The sequence below is a fragment of the Condylura cristata genome, unplaced genomic scaffold (assembly GCF_000260355.1).
Source record: "Condylura cristata isolate star-nosed mole 26May11 unplaced genomic scaffold, ConCri1.0 scaffold00009, whole genome shotgun sequence".
Taxonomy (NCBI): Eukaryota; Metazoa; Chordata; class Mammalia; order Eulipotyphla; family Talpidae; genus Condylura; species Condylura cristata.
In genome coordinates this window covers 48919454-48941317 of record NW_004567110.1, presented here as the reverse complement: position 1 = coordinate 48941317, position 21864 = coordinate 48919454, and the positions used below count along the sequence as shown (strand labels likewise).

Genomic DNA, 21864 nt, shown 5'->3' with positions numbered 1-21864 from the left:
CCTCTCGGAGCCACGGGTTTGTTCGGCGACGCGAGTGCTTCCTCCCGCTGCCAAGGACAGGTGGGAGGTTTGTAATAAAGATCAACAAGTCTGACAAGCATAAAGAAAACACCAAAGTACATGAAGCTAGAAGCTGAAAGTTAAAAGTAGAAACAGTGCCCTTTCGTGCCCTTCGATAGCTCAGCTGGTAGAGCGGAGGACTGTAGGCATAAGTCTGAAGGGATCCTTAGGTCGCTGGTTCGACTCCGGCTCGAAGGAAGTGTATTTTGGCTTTATTACTTGAGCTTCAGCTGTGGGACAAGCTTGAGAAATTTTATCGGCGTTCTAAATGCTCTGATCCTTCTCTAGGGGGAGCGATAACCAGCCGTGCCCAGCGGTGGGGGATTAGCTCAAATGGTAGAGCGCTCGCTTAGCATGCGAGAGGTAGCGGGATCGATGCCCGCATCCTCCAAGTACTTTTTTCCCCCCTTTTGTTGGCTGATACCATTTTTTTCTTTCATTTCTCTCCATTTTAACTACGGCTAAAAATCAGAGGCAGGGAGGGCTACGATGTGTTTAACTTCCCAGACAAGGAACAATAGTTGCTGGGGCAGTGTAATTTTATAATTGTATATTTTAGAGCCATTTACTTTGGGTAGTTCACAAAATTGGGGGTTTTTTTCCTCTTAAAAAAAATGGCGACAGTGTGCAGTCACTTCTGTTCTCACTCCAATCCCTTTGTTATTTGTGATTTTTGCCTGCACTTCCAGGGGCCCACAGTCATTAAACTGACAGATGGAAAACAGAAAACTTGGCAGTGGACCCTGATTACTTTAAACTTATGTCGAACCGTGGAAGCAAGGGCTGAACATTCTGCTCCATCTCGGCTGCGTTCAGTGCCGGCTCTCAGTCTATCTCAGGAAAGGGCACCTGAGGGGAGGTGAGGGGGTGGGGAAAGACCCTGAACCTAGGGGCTTACTGTTGGAGCAGGATTCTAAAGACATTTTCTTAAAGGAGCAGTGAAGTGATTAGCACTAAGGATAAAACTGGATAAAATTTCTAACTGGGACTACTCATGAGTATAGTTTATTTTGTCGAGACAAAAACAAACCAAACACTAAAAGATTCAGCGAGTGAGCAGAACACAAAGTCTTTCTGGTATTAAGTTCTCCCTATCCTACCCAATACAACCACAAAAACAAAAACCAAACATCAGTTGAAATGGTACTACCTTTCTCAGCCGATGCATTAATAATCCAGCCAAAGGCAATGATGAGATTTTGTTTTTTGAAACTTACAATTAATAAATTGCATCCTATTATTTTATCCCATGTCCACTACTAGGGTTTTGGGCTACCTGTACATTTTCATTACCTTTGTGAACGACCTGCTGTGTTTTATTGGTATGTTTTTTATTTTCTATGCCAGCTTTTATCTTTATTTTCAAAAAGTCTTTTAATTGAATGTATTATGATTCACTTAAAATATATCATCATTTTCACAAAAACGAATTTACAAAGTTCAAAAAAGAACCTATTGGTCTCAATTTCCTGTTGTATTTTGGGTGTTTTAGCTAGTTGAAATGACGAAAAGAGCAAGAAATTAGTAATAAATGAAAGGAACAGGGAGAAATACATTCAGAATCCAAGTCTACAGCTCTTGTTTGTGGCAGGCGAGGTGAACAAGAACCCAAAGTCTCAACAATTCAGAGATGGAATGGAATTCACATAAAATGTCTAAAGGTGTAAATCCAGAAATTTTATAGATTGGCAGATAGTGTTGTGAAAATTGATGGTCTTCCTTGGCTTTGCCATTCCCTTCCTGGGTGATCTTGGGCAAATTATTTGACATCTTGGTGTTTTGTTTTTCCTCATTTGTAAAACAGGAATGATAGATAATGGTATCTACTTAAGATATAACATGTAAAGCCCTTACTACAGTATCTGGTACAAAGTAAATACATAATAAACATTAGTTGTATGTTATTAGCATACCACAAAGGGAAGGCCTACAATATTCTGAGGCTTTGTATATATGTTTGTTTATTTATAAAGACTTAATTTTACTTATGCATACAAAGACTGAGGTGTAGGTGACAGATGCAGGAAGAGAGAGGATCCAACAGAGACACAGTGGGGAGCAGAATAGACAGATCCACTGAAACATACTGCTGAGTGGAGCAGTGGCTGAGACCGGAGAGGTGAAGAGGTCTGCTTATGTGGTCAGCTCCCTGGCCAGGGAAGGAACCCACACCACAGTGGCTGGTGGTATCTTGACAGCGCTGAGACTTTTAACTCCTGCACCACCCAGGGGGCCCCCTATGTATATGTTCAACCAAATACTTATGGAAGTGCTGGGATTTGGATTTACTGTGCAGGGAAAGAAGAATAATTCTGAAACCGTAAAAGGATGGTTAAATAAATTATGGTATAAATATTTAATGAAATATGAATTTATTTTATAAGAACTTCTGTTATGGGAAATATTAGTAATCAGATGCTAAATGAATAAAGCGAGTACAGAGAAAAATTTGAATATATGACTTTGAATCACTTTTGTAACTAAATGTTATTAAATGTTCAAAAAATAATGATTTAGATGTATTTGTAATAAAACAAAGTAGACACAGAGAAATACAACAAACTAATAATATGTGCAAGCACAAATTATGAATGGAAAAAGCTAAAATAAGTATTCTAATAGTGACCTCTGGAGAGTAAGATTACTGTGATTTTTCTTATTACAATTTGAAAATATTTTTAATGCTTTCTTCAGTAAACACTAGTTTTAGCTGAAAATATTCATTTAATATTACTTTGTTAATTAAAGTGATTAACAACTTATTCAGCACTGCCTAATAAGAGGAGCACAATTTTAGTTATAGAATATATATTATTTCATTTGTTTCTCTGGTAAAGAAAACACTAGGCCCAAATGGATTTAATGAGTAAATTCTATCAAAGGATTTAAGTAAAAAACAGTACCAATTATATATAAATTTAAAAAAAACCTGAAGAGGTAGTATATGTCTGTCCTAGTCTATGAAGCCAATCTCAAAACCTGGCAAAGAACAAGAAAAGAAAAATACAAAATAATATCCTTCATGAAAACATATAAAAATTTTTAACAGAATTTTAGTCAATTAAATCGAACAATACATACAAAGAAAAATACACCATTTCCAAGTAGGATTTATTCCAAAAGTACAAGATGTTTCAACAGTCAAAAGCAGCATAATTCACCATAGTATATAAACTAAAGAAAAAACACCACATGATCATATCAGTGGATGCAAAAAAAGCATCTGAACAAATTCAACATCTATTCCTCATTTTTAAAAAATGTCAACAAACTTGGAAGGGAAGGAAATTTACTTGACTTGAAAAAGAGAATCAATGAAAAACATGCGGTTAACATTATACTTAACAGTAAAAGACAAAACACTTTCAACATTAGGAACAAAACAAAGATAGTAATTTCATGGTGCAATAAAGCAAGAAGAAAAGACGTTCAGAATACAAAAGAGGTAGTATAACTTTCTACTTACAGGCACTTTTATTGATTATATGTTGAAATTGTAATTATATATTTGAGGTTAAACAAATATATTAAAATTAATTTCATTCAATTAATATTTCTGCTTTTCATTGTGCTACTAGAAGATTTAAATATATTTACCACCTATTTGCCATCTTATTTCTATTGGACAAGGTAGATCAGAGAAGTTGACAGTGCCCAAGTTATGTCAAGTGACAGACCACAGCAAGAGTGAATGTTTTTTTTCTGAGGGTAATATGAATATTAACACAGTGAAATTACAGAAGGCAAGAGTAAATTTAGAGAAATCAACTAGGGGGCTAGGGTTTAGGAGAAATGAGGTAGGGACTATGTGTGATGAGGGCATGGTTAAGGAGGGCCTAGACTTAAGATAAGGTTCAGACAAGGCGTGCAGGAAGGCCTTAGGCTAAAGTATTTGCTCCTAGTTGGGACTACCACTGTTTATTTCTGGCATGTGAAATGTGCCAAGAAATGTTCAAGGATAGTACAATATGTTAGTTTTCTAACATTTTCTCAGTAATATTTATGATGAAGTAAAATTTATAAACAACAGATTTGAAGAAGGGGTAATTATCAAGATGAAAAGAAAGCTTTCAGCAAGAAGTTTGTAAACTAATGAAAGAAATGCTACCGTGTTAGCATCTGTTAAGTACTTTTTAAGTTAGTTTACTTCTCTTTGATTTTAGATTTTGTAAGTTATTTCTTCTCATTAAAATATTTTAAATCACTGTATGCAAGGTACAAGACAACTAAATTGCAAAGTTTTGACAGTGTGACTGAGGAAAATACCACAAGGTAACGTTTTATATATATATATATATATATATATATATATATAATGATAGTTTATTTTTACATCATTTTGTGACTTTTTCCATCTCAGTTGTAATCCCCATCGGCTTCCCATTACCAAATCACCCATGTGCCATCACCATAGTCCAGTGCTCTCCCCCACCCACCTCCCACCATTCTTGATCCCATAAAATGTCTCTGGTATATAGTTGTTCATTATTATTTTCTCACCTGGTTCTTTATACTCCTGCTATGAGTGAAACCATCTGGTATTTTTCCTTTTCTTTCTGGCTTATTTCACTAAGCATGATCTTTTCCAGCTCCATCCATGTTGCTGCAAAAGGCATCACAAAGTAACTTTTAAAGTAATTCTATGAGGTCAATTCTTAAGACAAATAAGAATTGGTTTTGGGTTTTTGTTTTGTTTTGTTTGGAACACATCCTGACTTCTAGGATACCAGGGAAATAACAATATACTCCACATATATTTCCTGTGATCAGATGGATTCTAGATGGCAGGGCTAATCAACAGTGTCTTTGACTTGTAGTACCAGCTCATTTAAATCCTGAGAGAAGTGCTAGCTTCTCCCCACCACCACCACCCCTGGTCACATAGAGTGTTGTCAATAATGGAGGGAGTATTATTTCCCTTGGACTTTTCCCTTCCCCTCCCCCCAGAACACTCTATCTTATTTTGCAAGTGTAATAAAGATGAATTTTTCCTTTTCTAACTATTGTGTGGTTGAAAAGGGTTCACATTATCCTAACCAGAAAGTATACTACTAACAAAAAAAGGGGGGCGGTGGCTCCCACTCCTGTTGGAGTATCCTCCAGATACATTCCAGGATTTTTATATCTCAAGTTCTGGGACTGAGTGTCCAATAGTATAACATCTGGCTACATGTGGCATAAGTTGAGTTAAATAAAATTGATATCCAGAACTGAGTCAAGCTATACACTTTTCAACCATTAATAACTGTAATACATGTGGTTAGAGGTTGTAAAGTACACATTTGCAACATTGCAGAAAATTCTAATGGAGACTGTGCTCCAGAGCATGGGTGAAATGCAGCTTAGTGGATAAAGCAGTCAGGCCCTATAGTCAAAAGATGTGTCTCTGGGTCTTTTTCACAGCTAGCAGCCCTATGACTCTGAGAAACTAATGTCACTCTGCCACAGTTGGCTCAATGGATATAGTAATATTTATCATAGAGTTATATAACAAGTAGTTGGTACTCAGTACATAATTATGATGTTTGTTGTGGAGGTATAGCACTAAAAATAACACTTTAGAACTCCTTTTTCTTCCTTCCTGAGACGAACACACTGAGATCCAGCTTTTACACCTATGTCCTAACCGCTGAAGTCTGGGTCCATTTGACCTGGCAGCTAGAAATTGAAAAAAGTCAAGAGTTTCTTTATTGTTGCCAGAGTTGACCTGAAAGTCCCATGCACTAATGTTCCAGTCCAGTGTGGGGCTTATACTGATGTTCTAAGGATATTCTAAGTACTCGCTTTCTCTGACTTACCTTTAGGGGTGGGGAGTTGTTGGGGGGTGGGAGTGATGAGAGGAGCTTAGGAAGCAGCCAGAAAAGGTGAAAGCAATGGTGGTTTTGCTGTAACTTCTTAATGTATCTAAACATGTACTTGCCCCAGTTTGGTGAGATTCAGGAATGCGGTTCAATGGGGATTTCCAACTAAGGCAGCTTTAATTGCCCCTCCCCCACCCAGTATTGATTTCCACCCCTTGACTAGAGTGTGGAGGGGCAAGGAGAAAGGGAGGAAGTGTTGCACCACACCTTTATATCCAAGATACCTGCAGGAGGTTGGGTGGCTTTCAAGTCTCTGTGGAGCCCAGGTCTGATGCAGTGAAACATCTCTTGCATTAGACAAGTCTGTCTTCTTGCATTTTAAGGAAAGGTAGGATATCCCTAAGATAAGGAAGTTGTAACAGGTGTTAGCAAGGCATGCTGGCACCCTCCAGCAATCTCCAAATCTCTACATCAAAACGACATGCCAACTCTTTCTATCTCCCCTTAGCAGACCTTTGCCCATCTCCCTTTTTCTACTTCTTTGTGAAAATACCCTGCACTCTACCAAAGAGGAGGACGAAGGTCTTTCAGAGTCTCCTGCCCTCCTCAGTTTGTGCACAAGTTAAACTACTTCCCTTCTCCTCAAACTCTAGTTTCCTTTTATCAGCTGAGGGAAATTGAGGCCAGCGTTCAGTATCAAGTCTGTCCCAAATCCTAGGACCTTGAAGTTGACCTCAACACTGCCTCAGCTCTAGATTTTTCCCTCTCTTAGATTATGTGAATGATTTGGGAGTGAATTAAAATTTTCTGGTTCCCCCTAGAGTTGAGTGCTATTCTCACACCCCACTCTTGGTCACATATTCTACCTGTAGATTGCTGGTCTTTGAAGTAGGAACAAGGAATGGGGAAAAGAGGGTGAGGAGGGGAAAATAGCTATTATCCATCAACTTGGCTTAATGTTGACTTCTCCTGGTCTCCTCTGTAGCCTTCAGGGTGCATTCTAAGGGGGGGGGGGGAGAATGCAGAGAGCAAGAAGGAATAGAGAAAAATACCAAATAATCAAACTGGGCATATTCAATGCCAAGTTGATACTCTTTGAGAGGTCTGGGAATTTTTCCTCTATCAATACAGATAAAATAAGTTGTGAATACCACTCACTTGTAGATAAAAGAACTGAAGTCCAGCTAGGTGAGCTCAGGTCCCAAGGCCAAGACATGAAGTGGACATCAAAACCAGCAGGCCAGTCCTGACCCACTAGATAATCTCTTGCCATGTCACCAGCGGGTCCTCAGACTCAGAGCGTCAGAGTCCCCTGTGTGGATTCTAATTTCATAGACTTAACCACCCCAGAGTCCATTTCCTCCTTTTTTTCCCTGCTGCCTGCCCTGTGCCCAGGCATCACGACCTCTCACCTAGGCTCTTAGCAGCAACTCTCCATCTGGTTCTTAACCAGCTGTCTTTCACTTTAATCTAGCCCAACCATACGAGGACACTAATTAATCAACGCACAGCTCTCGATGAAAAGTCCCTGTGAGGAACTTTTATTGACTTCCTGTTGCCTAATTTATTATGTGTTAAAAACTCTGGATCCCAGTGCCTGCTCTGCAATCCAGCCCCAAACACCCTAGCTCTGAGCACTCCCTGTAAGCCTGCGCCTCACAGCATTTGCTCCCAAGCCTTTTCTTGGGCAGTCCCACCTAAATGCCAATTAACCGGTCCATCTGTCTACATTTCTCAGTGGAGCAATTCAAATGCTACCCCACCCATGAAGTTCTCCTGATTCATTCTCAAATTCTGAAACTCTTTGCTTTTTTTTTTTTACTTGAAATTCTGAAGCATTTTGCTTTGTATTGTGGTTCTATATGTGCATATCTTATCTTTCCCATTTGACTGAGCACCTTGAGGACAATGACCCCTGTCTTGTTTGTCTTTCAATCCTCAGAAGCATACTGGAGACACTTAAGAAGCACTCAGTAATGTATTTTGGAAGAATGAATTCCTCTTATAAGAATAAACTGGGCTACAATAGATATTAATTATTTAAGAACTTTCCTTTAGTTGCAAGATCTTTTATGGTAGAAATGTTCTTTCTTAGAAAATAAATCACATATTGCTCTCAAACATGCATATTTCCATAACTAGGTGAACTGAATGAACTCACTAAAAAAAAATTCACCAATCCTTTCTTCATAGCAATTGCTAAATAGATAATGAAAGGATTTTAAAACTCTCCAAAGATCCCGGAAATGTTTCTGAATACATATACCTTAGTATTAGTTAATGGAATTTACTAGATTTTCAATATATCAGGGCATATAGCACATAACACTGCACTTGACCAGTCACACTGACCTACTCTTTGTTGGTCATTAAGGGCACACCAGCAACAGCCACAAAGTGTTCATTGTTTAAGATTTTTTTTAATTAAAGAGAAATGAAGCTGCAAATTCATCACAAAAATCAGACATGTATTTTTCATTTTTATCTGATTAAAATTTTTAAGTACTATATATTGATAAAACATTTGTTTCCAAAATCCCATCATTAATATCTATGACTCAATAGCAAACCAAACACATTAGAAATGGCCAGGAAAACAATCATTTAAAAAATCATCATGGAGTGGTGTGGGTATTTTAGAGCAGATGAAACACAAGTATGGAAGGAGGACTCCATTTTCACTCCAGTTGGCAATACCACTGATATCTGCCCCTTGCTCTATGGCAAAATGAAGCAATGTACATGCCTTCCCACATGCCAGTTTCAAGTCATCCCTGATTACTGTTGGAAGCTAAATTCAAACTTTAAAAGATAATCAAATTGTGTTTCAGGGTATGTATAAAAGTGGTCATGGAGTACAGAATGAAAGAAGGTCACAGAGGAGGGGAAATCAAGGTGAAAGAGAAAAGAGTACATTGGGGTTGTATTACACAACTTAAAAAATGTAACTGGGTCATCAACTGGCATTTGGATGTGTGTTTATATACACTTCTATGGTGAAAAGATTTGAAATAAGTTTTTAAGTTACCATACCCGGGGCAAAACATACCAGGGGCAAAATGAAACACTTCATGTCAAGCAAGCCAGGATAATGATTTTTCAAGCCCTGTTTTGTTTGTTTTCATCTATGTTCATGCTCCCTTTGGTGACACATTTCTTAAAATCTCAAGATAGAAATGACATCCATTATACAGTGGGACTCAGGCCAAATACTCCCCAGTACTGGAGAAACCCATCGGCATGTTCTTCCAGAGTGTTCACAGGGGGCAGGGCTCAGAGTCTAGGCGCGCACATTTGCATTTGTTGTTGACAACTGTGAGCTTTGACCGCCTCCTCACAACCCAGTCTAAATGGGATTTATAATCCCCCTTCCCACCCACTGTCTTCACTCTCTGGGGCAGGAATGTTGGCTCCTGTTCTCTGTCACCTGTCGGAATCCATCCTCCTGTCACGAGCTTATATGGACAAATCAGCCAGCTGTCACGTGACTCCTGCTGCTAAAAACAGCCCTGGCACCCGCTCGGAACCTGGTCTGAAACAATGTCCTCCACCGACAGAAACATAAAGGACACTTGATCACACAATCCTTGGAATTATTTCCAGGAAACACTTGCAGAAACCATTCGAGGACCCTTTCCCTGGCAACGCACACAGGGACGGCCAGGAGATGAGCGCATCCTTGAATTACAAGTCTTTTTCCAAAGAGCAGCAGACCATGGATAACTTGGAGAAGCAACTCATCTGTCCCATCTGCTTAGAGATGTTCACGAAACCCGTGGTTATTCTCCCTTGTCAGCATAACCTGTGTAGGAAATGTGCCAGTGATATTTTCCAGGTAGGTTTGTTTGGAAATTAGGGGGTGGAAAAGATTCCCTCCTCTCTGGATCAATTTCTTAACTTAGAGGTAAATTATTTTACATAACTTTTAAAGACTGCCTTCATTATCAAGAAAAACAAAAAAGTTTTAATGATTTGCTTTGTATTTTGCTGTCATCCTCCTTACTCCTAAATCTAGTTGTCTTCCAATATTAGGAATCACATTTATTTAAACAAACACTGAATCCCTTTCAAAATTGTAAATGAATCACTGCCCAAGACATTAACGTTGGAGTTTCTGGCTGGAACTTTTGGTTATGAAACGCCAGGTTGGAGAAGTGCCTCCTGCTGACACTGGTATGAGGCAGTTGACTGCAGATGAAGTGCGGGCCTGTGGTTTTGGACACTTGCTGATAAAGCCTGAATGGATTATTTTATGGTCAGCTTAGCCTAGAAATTGATATTATTTGTACTATGTGAGAGTGAAGTGAGGTTTCAGAAAAGCTACGTGAGGCATTTTTCAATTTCTCTTCTCTTACTTGGCAAGAACAGGCCTCTAACCCGTATTTGCCCACAAGAGGCGGCACCACAGTGGCATCAGGAGGCCGATTTCGCTGTCCTTCCTGTAGACATGAAGTGGTTTTGGACAGACACGGAATATATGGACTTCAGAGAAACCTGCTGGTGGAAAATATCATTGACATATACAAGCAGGAGTCCACCAGGTACTGGTTTTCATGTGTCAAACTCATTGGAAGCTGTTTTATTCTGTCCTAATGGATTGATATATGGAATGCTTATTTATAAGTCATGAACAAATTGTTACATAGAAAATGTTTTTCCCATTCAGTCCTTCCCAGTAGGACTAAGAATACTCATGGGAGGAGAGAGGGAATTTAGTGTCCCTGTTTTTTAAAAAAAATTATTAGTAGTAATTTAAGAATGAAGTAACTCATAGTCACTATTTCAGATGATGTTGGAAGAGGAATACTCCTTTAGGAATTGTATTAGGTGTGCTTTAGATATTTCTGTACAGATCCTTTGTAATTTCATATTCTGCAGAGCTAGAAAATTATAGTATGAGGCTTTACAGAAAAATTAATAAGACTGGCATTTCCCACAATCTAGTTCAGACAGTCTTATCTTAAAATGAGCTGAATGGTGATAACAAAAAAACCTTTAAAATCCTCTAATGTAATTAGTTGTGATATTAACTCTGGGGAGTTGCAAAACAAGGTCTCATCTTAGCCATTAGCAACTTAAAGTTTAGAGACATAGGAGAGAAAAAGGGTAGTGGCCAGGTTTTGTTCCCTAGATTATGTTTACTATACCTTAGCATTCGCCTCTTGATTGATTGTTCCTTCCACCTGTTATTATAAACATCCATTCATTAAAAGAAAAAGGCTTCTTACTCTTCAAATCACATTGGCTTATGGAGTTGCTTTCCTGAAACTCTAGGGGAGTTGATTCCTAGAAGGCATGGTGTGAACAAGCATTTTTCAATTGTGTGCAGATCAGTATGGTCCACAATGCTTGACTGAATTACGGAGACCAAACTAGACCAAACTCATTGTGATGCTCACTAGACTAGGAGACATGTAGTTATGGAATATCTATAGGGCTCTAAGTCTTCCATTCTTAGAAGGAAAGCTTTCTACAAATCTAACACAGTCATTATAATCATTATGGCTATTAGGTTTTTTTTTTTTTTTTTTTGCCTAAGATTCAAAACTAAATTAGATAGAAATGGGGAAGAAGAAACCTTGCTGAAGGTATATGACAGACATATGGAGGTGGCAATTTTCCTTGTTTTCCTTCTTTGAGCAGGAAAGCACTAATGTTGCTATTGCTTCACAAAGCTGCGCTCATTGTGTCACATTATATTAAAATGCAAATAACACATTGACTCCAAAAAAAAAAAAACAGCCAACTAATAACTGACCGGTTATTAAGGGTGTTTATATAAAAACTGATTCAGTGCCTCATACAGGACCTTACACACAATAGTTGCCCACATGTCAGCTGAATAAACAAATTGTTTTTGCTCTACTTCTTGCAATAATTTTCAGTTTTCCTACTTGCCACAGACAGAGCTTGAAACATACGAAATAATAACTGCTATGAATTCCAGAAAGAGGAAATGCTAGAATTTATAGTGCTGATCAAACTACAAGACACACCTGACTTTATAAAGTCTGTATGGTGCATCTGCCCAAGTGAGCAAATGGCATAAAGGCAGTAAGCCAAATATCCAGCTTTGAAGTTCATAGCTGAGTGACCTAGTAGTGTTTTTCTGATCATCAAATTCTTATGCTGTTGTTAAACTTAAGTCATTAAACTTGAGACTCAGTCCAAATTTTGACTAAGTGCTGAGTCCAAAAGAAGTGAGCTTACGTAAGTCACAGTGCAGAGAAGCCCAGCTAGAGTCAAGCTTTAAAAGAGTTTGATTCTAAAAGTAATGACAAGATGCCCCACCAAGATCAACTGCCATTCAGGAAACGCTAGGATAACCCCAGCAACTTGAGAGGCCAGAGAGCACGGTCATAGGTTCCTTGGGCCCAACCTTCCCTGAATGGCTTGAGGGCTGTAGCCAGCATTTGACACAGCCCTGAACCTTACCTGAGAGGTTAACCACTTCGCCTCACAAAAATGGATGTACATCTTGATTCTTCACGCCATGTTGGTCCCTGGTCTGTTAGGTTTTAACTTGTCTAAAGGTTTTATTCAACTTATATCCATTTATAAGTGTGGGTAACACTTACAAACTTATAAACAGCACAGACCTCTAGACCTGTGTTGCCACCTGAACAAGAAACAGCTAAGAAGAAATCTGGGAGGTAGTTCTCAGTCTACATTGCATTATGAAAACATAAATAATATAATGAGTCAAAAACAAAGCAAGAGACTTATGGCTGTTTCCATGCTGCCACAGTTCACACACACTGCCTGCCTAAGCTCTATACCAGGGCCTGTGTTCAGAGTTTTGACACCAGTATGGCACCAGAATGCAGGCTACCCTCAGGAAGTGCCTAGGCAGAGGCACTACAGTAGTGCCACTGGGGGCCATTTTCCAATAAATGTGCTCCAGACTCCTGCTTAACATTTATTGCAAGGTGAAGATGTCTGGTAAGGAATAATTCAGAGATGGAGAAGTTCTTGATCAAAGACCAAATCACCATTTCTAATTACTAGATAAGCTCCAGAGGGCTTTGTTAGTGCTAAATGGAATCCTCAGGTTATTGACTAGTCTCCTCCTTTCCACTCTTGGGTGCCAAGTAACCTGAGGCTTTCCCCATAGTTCACATGCCTCCTTTAGATGAGTGGTTTTCTGTTAGAATACAGGGAATACTCTTCCTTAATCTGGCAAATCTCTTTTATTTCTCACTTATTATTCAACACACATTTTCTGAGCACCCACTCTGGGCAAGACATTGTCCTGAACACTGAAGAGACAGTTAAAATGAAGACAGGGAATGGCCCCTGACTTCCCAAAGCTTCCTTCTAGGGAAGAAACGGACAGACATGGGAGGAGGGATAATTTTCTCAGCTGAGGACTTTACTTTCCAAGCATATGGCAGAAGTCAAGTTAGGGGAACATAAACTTTATGGAAATCATAGACCAGGTAGAAATTACTTCTGCAGAAGTCAGATACCAAAATCTTGCAGCTGGGTCCATACCATTTCCTCACCAGGTTCAAGGATTTTCTCAACAGTTAGCCCAGCCACTTGAGTTCCACCTAGTGACTTAGAGAGCTAAAACAGCACATTCTCTGTTTCTCTCTCTCTGCAGTTCTGGTGGCTGCAGCAAAATGATACCGCACATCAATAGTAATGGTTTTCAAACATGGAAGAATGGATATGTACGTGTGCATATATATGTATACATATGTATGTATGTATAGTTTTCATGGTTCATAAAATCCTGCAGCTTTTAGTGGATCCTGAAAATGTATAGTCCCAAATCTGGGATAACCTAAATAACCATATGTTTGAGAACAAGAGGAAAGATTTAGGCTGTGATTTAAATTTTCAAATACTTCTGAAAATTGTTAAGAGCCTCAGTCTTCAGGCATAAGCTAAACAAATTCCATGGTTTTGTTTAAGTGGGATACATTCACACTTCCCACTATGCTCTCCATGGTAGTCTGAGGTACCACAATTTGGCATAATTTTGATTTGATCCTAACCCCAAAGCTATGTTAATGGTTATGGGAATATAGCATGGGTTGTAAACTTGGGGGTTCTCTGGGTGATTACATGGTTAACAGATTAAGCCTTACTAGCAATATCTTGTCACTCTCTCCCTTATGCTTTGGATCCTTCATTGTTTGATCTTGTCTCACTAACACGTACAAATCCAATAGTCCATTTATTTTTACCTGCTGCAATTCTGAAAGGTTTTGGTTGGTGCTGACCTGTTGGGAAAACAGAAACTTTCACATTATTTGTGAGACTCACACCTCCCAGCTACCACCCTGGCTGAGAACAACACTCTACATTTTTCTTATTGGGTAAAGTAATTAATTATTCACACTGTTCATACTCATTGAGCCTACACTGCCAATTCTTAATCATAGTTAAGTTTTCAGGAAGTTATTACATTGGATTTTCTGCATTAATGGTAGCAGGACACCCAAAGGAGTTAATAAAACATATGCTGATATTTTCTGTCTTACACAGAGCTACTTTCAGCAGGTGTCTAGGTAAGTAACAGATTTGGGCTCACTCAGTCCTACCTCATCTTTATTCTGTTTGTTGGGAAGGGTGTTTGCTGGGGGTGGGATCTGGTGCCTTCTTAATGCTGTTGAAAACTTTAGATTTAGTTTATCATCAGCTTTCCTTCCTTTATCTTTGACTAGCTTCCATTTTAACTGGAAAAGTGTCTCTTGATAAATTTGTGGGCATGTGGAGACAGAGCTAAGCACATTCCTACTACAAGAATTAGGGTTCAACTTTCTGGAATTGCACTAGCTGAATTTTAAAATTTCCATAATTTGAAACTGGTTGTGTTAGGAATATTCACACCACAGAAATGGGCAAATACTACAGATCAGAGTCTCCACATCCCAGCCCCACCCTAGGCTGATTGTTGGAGACTGGGAAACAACTCCCTGCTAAACCCGAGAATCTAAATATGGAGAGCTCTGAGCACATGAAAAGGACTTTGGGAGTCTACTGGAGTAGGGTTGCTGGGAGGACACTGGGTAGCGAGGGTTTGCAATGCTGATCATCCCTCTCTGTTCTTCTGCTGTACCCACTGGGAACTGAACACATTTATCTGCCTACCTCTTCCCAGGCCAGAAAAGAAGTCAGACCAGCCTATGTGTGAGGAGCATGAAGAGGAGCGAATCAATATTTACTGTCTGAACTGTGAAGTGCCCACCTGCTCTCTGTGCAAGGTCTTTGGGGCACACAAGGATTGCCAGGTGGCTCCCCTCACTCATGTGTTTCAGAGACAGAAGGTAAGCTCCCCTCTGGCTCCTCCTCCTCACTCGTTTGTATGCATTGGTAGGATGGGTGAACTCCATCCAAGGAGAACTAGATAAGCATGTAGGGCCAACGGCCCAGAAGCTGGACATGGAAGGGATGCTGGAGGTGGGCTCATAGCTGGCCTCATGCAGCTTCCCTGGAAGAGGGCAGGGGAGGGATGCTAAGGGTCAGAAAGGGGTGCAGAAGGGAAGAGACACTGTTTTAGCACTCTTTAGAGATTGCTAAAGGGGATCAGTGTTCAGGGACATGATCTGAGCTCAAATATTACTTGAAATTCAGACTACAGATAAGAAAAGGGCAACTCTTTTATTTCAGTCACAGTATACTTTGCCAGTGAAAGTTCCCTATTGCCCACACCCCATTCCTCCCTTGGCTTTGTCTACCCCTCATTGTAGATGACTGCCCTTCTAGCAGGTGAGAGTTATAAGTCATTACTTGTGCTTCTCCCTGAAGGCTGGGTTAAACCAGGCTCCTAGCCTTTCAACCTAGGCCTTTTCTGAGAGTGCACCTGCCCCTCACCCTAGGGCCTCAGCCTCAGCCCCTTCATTTTAACAAATACCAAGTGTCCCAGCTTATCACTACCCTGTTAGTCTGGTATCACCCCACAATTGGGAACTTTTTCATTTGATGAGGATAAATGCAGAGTTCAGATGCAGCCCTTCCAGGCACCTAGAATTTGAGCAGCTCCACATTTCAGTTTCTTTCTGCAAGAATCATAGTTTCCATGTTTGATCAGTTTTTGAACACGCAATAGTCAGAGTTGGAATCAAACTTGGAAGCCAAACTTTTGGTCAACAACCAGTGATTTCTAATGACTAAATAAGGATTTAGTAAGAAAGCTGCATTCATTTTTTAAATGTACTTGTGATTTATTTCACATTTTCCTTCCACACCTCAATAATGCAGTGTGTGAGAACTGATTAGTACATGTTTCACACATACCTTCAGGGTTATGGAGAGTCCTGTAGGATGGACAGAAGGACAGACTGGCAGGGCTTTCATCCCACTCCTGTTTGACCTTTTACCTGTTGGGATTCCATATTTGCTTTCATTAGAAGAAAGTGTTTACAACCACTAGTTTAATCCAGTCATCTTACTTTATGTGAAAAAGTAAGGTCTCAATTTATTTCATGTTGTTTTGAAACTCAGAGAGAAGTTAAAGACAAAATTTGAACAAGCAATGTAAGACACCTAAGTCTCATTCTGTGCTGCCAGATGCTCTGTGGGTCAGCCTGGGGAAGGGGTAAATACAAACAATGAGCTCTATTTGGATCAGCTGAAATTTTTCCCTTGGAACAAACCAACTGATAGCTTCAAATTTTCAATGATTTAGTCTAATATGTATTTGTGTATCTATCACATCAAAACTGTATAACATGTTGAATAAGTAAATACATATTTACTATACACATTTTCCTAGTAAAACAAACCATGAGCTATACTAGGAAAATAACTCATTTTGGGTCCATGAAATCACATATTAGACACCATTTGATTTATAAACATGCTTTCTTTACCCTGTTCTTTATAGCCAATAATTCAATGTTCTTAATGTGTACATAATGGAATACTACTCAGCAATCAAAAAGATAAACTCCTTTCACAGCAACATGGATGGATCTAGAAGGAATTATGCTCAGTGAAATAGGTCAGGAGGAAAAAAAGTAAAATATTGGCTGGTCTCACTTACAGGAAGAATAAAGGGGAACCAAATAAGCCATTAGGGGAAAAATAGTTAATGATACAAAACAAACTAGACAGTTATGAACCAGACACATCCTGCAGGAGAGGAGGAGGGAGAGGGGTCAGAAGAAGGGAGGGAGGAACACAGGGGACTGTGGTGATGGTACATACGTGAATTTGGGGAGGAAATTCTAAGGGAACTATACCTGAGGGGTGGGAGGTAAACATTATTTAAAAAATGAACAGTGATATAAAATACATATAAATAAATAAATTTAATTCAAAAAGAATTTAATGAAAATTATGAGACTCTTCCCAGACAAATGCATTTAAGCTTGTATTCATACAGAAATTAATTTATAAGATCAGAAGATCCCAAGCCTCACCTTTAGTCTTTAGGAGTTTGATGGACCTTAGATGAAGTATCCATGAGGACAATACCACAATTAATCCACATTCACTGCAGACTAGAAAGCTCATAAGAGCATGTATCCTTTGTCTTCATTAGTCTGAACTCAGTGACGGCATTGCTGTCCTCGTGGGGAGCAACGACCGAGTCCAGGGAGTGATCACCCAGCTGGAAGATACCTGTAAAACGATTGAGGTATGTCAAAGGAAGTCCAAATGGGCTTTGAATTTCCCTTGTTACCAATCCAACCTCTCTATCTTTCTTATAGAATGACTTCCATCTTCAAATGTTTCTAAAATATTCACCTTCTGGCATAGAAAGAAATGTTACCACATGAGTCAGGGAGGCAGATTCACCCCATTTGCTGGAGTTGCTGTTACATCTGTTCTTTCTTGATCATTTTCTTTTCATTCTGAAAGACAAGATACAAGAAAAATCAGTTTCCAGTAACGAAAATGATAGCCTCATTCCTTTGAGGAAATCCAGCAGGTCTTAAGAAATGCTAGTTAGTGCTAGAATCAAGTTTGGCTGTATAACAGTGTGCTGCAAAAAGGCCAGCAGGAAGAGAGGAGCCTACCTGACTATAGTCAGAGAATTGTTCAATAGCTGGGAGCTAGGGAAGCAAGAACTCTGACTCTTTCATCTTTGCCCTCTACTTGGTCCAGTGACTGACACATGATAACACTCAATAAAAATCTGATAAATAATAGTGGTTGGCTAACTGGATCTTAAACTCATATTTATGTTTGGCATGTGAATCCTTTTTTCCTCAGGTTGAAATACAAAACCATGCAAAACACTGAAGACAAAACACTGAAACCTAAAGTGGTCTATTAGCTATGTAGCAGATATCTTGCTCAAGAATTGAAGATTCCCATGCTAGTTAAGCCATGCTGCAGAGAGGGTGGGTGCCAGACATCTGGATTTGAGTATAGGTCTCTAACTTGGGGCATTGTATTACTACCTCTCTGTTGTAAGGATTGGGGTTGCCTTTTGTTTTCGTGTGGTGCTCAGGTACAGAGAATTGAGGTACTATATTTCAGTTCATGGCTTATAGTCCTCTCTGCTTTGTGTGAAGCCACTTTTGTTGCCTTTTATCTCTATTTCCTTCTCCTGTTCTCTTCATAGATAACCATTCTAGTTGTTTGATGTTCCATTAACCTGTATTCTTACAAAATATGTATTTGATATGCACATCTTTCAAGAATTATTGTATTTCTCATTTTGTGTCTTACCTTTTTATTTTTTAAACAAAACATCATGTTTTTAAGACCCATTGATGTGTACATTCAATCCCTCAATTTTTTTCCTTCTACAAGGATGGGGCAGAGTATCTACCTTCTAAAGTTACTATGAGGAATTAAATAGATAAACACAATTAAATAGATAAACACAAGCAAAATGCTTATTACACAGCTTGTCATATGATGAGTGCCACCATAAATGCACTAGTCTTATTATTTTATGACTGGAAAGGCAAATTCTATAAAAAGTCAAAGGCCAGTTCCTACATTATAGCATGAAGACACTGAACATCATCATCTCATTTTAGAATTATACTCATTAAAATCAATCTCCTTTCTTCTTCATATTCCTATTCCCCAAAGACCCATGATAAATCTGGGGTCCACTTATAGAAGGTAAGTTTTCTCTTTGTGAAGAGCCCAAGGAGATTTCGGAATGGATAATATAAAGTTTTCCTATTTACTTATTTACACTAAAGGAAAATTCAACTTAGTCATTAAGTCATGAATCAGCACACCACTGGTCTACCACAGTGAGTCTTCAGTGTATTAATAGGAGCGTGTTGCTTGTGGGCAAGTGAGGTAATCTCTATCTTGGTCTCTGGTCTGGCTTCAACAGAGACATTTTGGGGGGACAGGATTTCTGTCAGGGACAGTAAGGCTAGAGAACTCTCAATGTTCTCTCATAGTGAGAAGTCCTGTAGTTTATGTATAACTAGAGCAAATGTGAATGGCTTGGGCTCCATTTGCCAGCATCAGAGGACACTGAGAAGGCAAGGAGAGACTTGACAGTTGGTTATCTTGACAGTTGGAGGCCAGTCAGGGGAGCCATAGGAAGCAGCTGTTTATTCTTTCAAAGAACAAGACAAGGAGGAACAGGTTTGAAGTGAAGTCAGCTAAAGGGATTTAAAGCAGATATCAAGAAGAACTTCCCAGATTGAATGTCAGGATTATACCACTACCATTATTGACCAAATCATCTGTTGAAATGACACACTTGAATAGGTATTTCGACAGGTCATGAAAACAGAGTATATAATTATTCCCTGCAGAGCTTAAAATTCAACCCTAGAAAAGTGACTATAGAACTGAAGCATCCAGAGAAGGAAAGTGGACAGAGGGCAAGAACAAAGGGACAGGGACACACAATGGATTATAGTGGAAACACCTGACAAGGGTATCCTAATATTAACTCAATTTAAAATATTAATTTGAAAAAGTATTTAATCAAAAAATTAAAATGAAGAAGATTTAATTTTTTAAAAAGTCTGAACATTGGCAGGAATCTTAAAAGTATCAACACTTTTTCCTGTTTATTTCCCTTCTGGGATTTTATTTTAAGAAAGTAAGGTGAAAGTAAGTAAATATATATATATATATATTTTATTTTTCATAAGTAACTCTCAACTACATTCATAGAGAGAAAAATACTCCAAACCAAAAGGTTTAGAACAGCTTGGAAGAGGGGGTACAGGTGACTTTTAATACTTTCCTTATAAATTCCTGTATCTCATATTTTTCTAAACAAACATAATACTTTTAATAACCAATAAAATAAATAATAATAAATGAATGAATGAATGAATATGGCTCTGATAAGCAGTTTTTTCAAACTAAGTCAGCTCACCTGGAAATGTTGGGATTATTAGCCCAGGGCCCCATAGGGATTTCTGATTTTATGAATCCTACTTAGTTCAACTATCCTCCACTTGAAGAGGGAAGCCTGAGGACAGACACTAACATACCTTTCACCCGTAATGACTAAGGTGATTTTCTGAACAGCCAGGACCACATCAGTGGGTGAAACACCAGCTGGAACTGCCGTTCTGCTGGGGTGTTTCTTTTTTTCTTGAAAGATTTATTTATTTATGCATACAGAACTGGGGTAGAGGCCAGAGGTCCAGGGGCAGTGAGAGGATTCACCAGAGACAGAGTGGGGAACAGAACAGGCAGATCGACAAAGTACATTGCTGGGGGGAGCAGTGGGCAGGTCAGGAGAAGTCTGCATCTCCATGTGGATCACCTCCAGGGCTGGGGATTGAACTTGCACTGAAGCAGCTGTGGCTAGCTTGAAATGCTGTGCTATAACCTGTTGTGCCATCAGTGAGGGCTCCTAGAATTCTTTTTTTATTGGTGATGTACCTCCAAGGGATGGGAAATGGGGTACACTATCCTTCCCAAATCACCTTGCCTTCTCTATCTGGGGCTCTGACACCTGTCCTGTACTGGTGTCATAGTCATCCTTGCATGTTTCTAATTTTGTCACTAATCATGTAGTGTGGGCAGAACTTGGCAGGCTGGTCCACAATCAGCCCTGGAGAGCTGCTGAGCTTAGGATACATCAACTGTGACTCCTTGTTATCCTTTAAAAATAAGGCATGTTGTTGATGTGAATTTACAGTGATGATGAGGGCTCCTCTGAGAGGCATACTAGTCACAAAAGAGCAGGGTAAATGTGTTAAAGGGGAAAGTAGTAGTCACATTTTTCACTGGGTTAATGGTAAGTACAGTCTTTTTAGTCCTGTTGGCTGAGAGTGACAGCCTGAGAAGTTTCCAGAGTTCTGGTTTGCAGGCTGTCCCAGGTAAGCCCAGAATGGTCTGGGGCTACCCATGCCTCTTTAGGCCTAGATGTGTTCTGAAGCAGGTTGGGACTGAGTAGGGGACTCTGGGAGTGGAGAAATGCACTATTCTGGAGCACTTGGCTTCCAGAAAAGAAGTGTTTTATTTTAATTCCTAGAAAACATAATCTCTGAGGGCCTCCTTGGTGGCCTGTGGGGTAAGTCTTAGTTCTGTCACCGCTATGGCCTCAGTTCGATCCCGCAGCCAGGGAGCTGACCCGCATAATGTGCAACAGACCTCTCCTGTCTCACCATGCCGCTCCCCTCAGTAGTATATTTCAATCTGCCTGTTCTGCTCCCCATGCTGTCTCTGGTGAATCCTCTCACCCCTGCACCTTTGGCCTACACCCCAGTTCTTTGATGCAAAAATAAATAAGTCTAAAAAAAACCCTCCCTCTTACAGTTTTGCAACATGTCACTTACCCTATGTCAGTGGGTAATCAAGAAGCAGGCTCTTATTTCTAAATGTCTCAAGTTATGGAGGAGTAAAAATAATTCTGCTTTAGATGGGGAAACAGCTACCATTTGAATAATAAATACTCTTGAACTTTTTCAATATCTAAATAATGACCACTTTAATAAACTCTCTCAGTGATTTTACAATGAAAACAAATATAGTATACTTCCAAAACAGTGAATTTACCAAGTAGCTTTGAGATATGTCAATGCATACAAATGTGAAGTATGAATATAAGAATAATTTCAATGTGCATGCAAGGACTTTTAAAGCAGTATTTTTTTTT

At 39.3% G+C, this 21864-nt stretch overlaps 1 protein-coding gene and 2 non-coding genes across 6 annotated transcripts in view; all 3 read left to right on the top strand.

Moving 5' to 3' along the window:
• The first annotated feature begins 169 nt into the window (after window positions 1–169).
• Window positions 170–258, top strand: TRNAY-GUA. The gene is given in 2 exon segments: window positions 170–206; window positions 223–258. It is a non-coding gene; the product is annotated as a tRNA-Tyr (tRNA).
• Window positions 259–378: 120 nt separating this feature from the next.
• On the top strand, window positions 379–451 carry TRNAA-AGC. The gene has a single exon. It is a non-coding gene; the product is annotated as a tRNA-Ala (tRNA).
• Window positions 452–9160: 8709 nt separating this feature from the next.
• TRIM55 (tripartite motif containing 55) overlaps window positions 9161–21864 on the top strand; it is a 42138-nt gene continuing 29434 nt past the window's right edge. For 3 of the 4 annotated variants that reach the window (XM_012722918.1, XM_004679834.2, XM_012722917.1), the window contains exons 1-4: window positions 9161–9696; window positions 10230–10402; window positions 14974–15139; window positions 17359–17454. In XM_012722918.1, the coding sequence (XP_012578372.1) occupies window positions 9529–9696; window positions 10230–10402; window positions 14974–15139; window positions 17359–17454 (603 nt within the window). In that variant the 5' untranslated portion in view covers window positions 9161–9528. The remainder of the gene's footprint in view (window positions 9697–10229; window positions 10403–14973; window positions 15140–17358; window positions 17455–21864) is intronic. The other variant, XM_012722919.1, reaches the window with a different exon arrangement.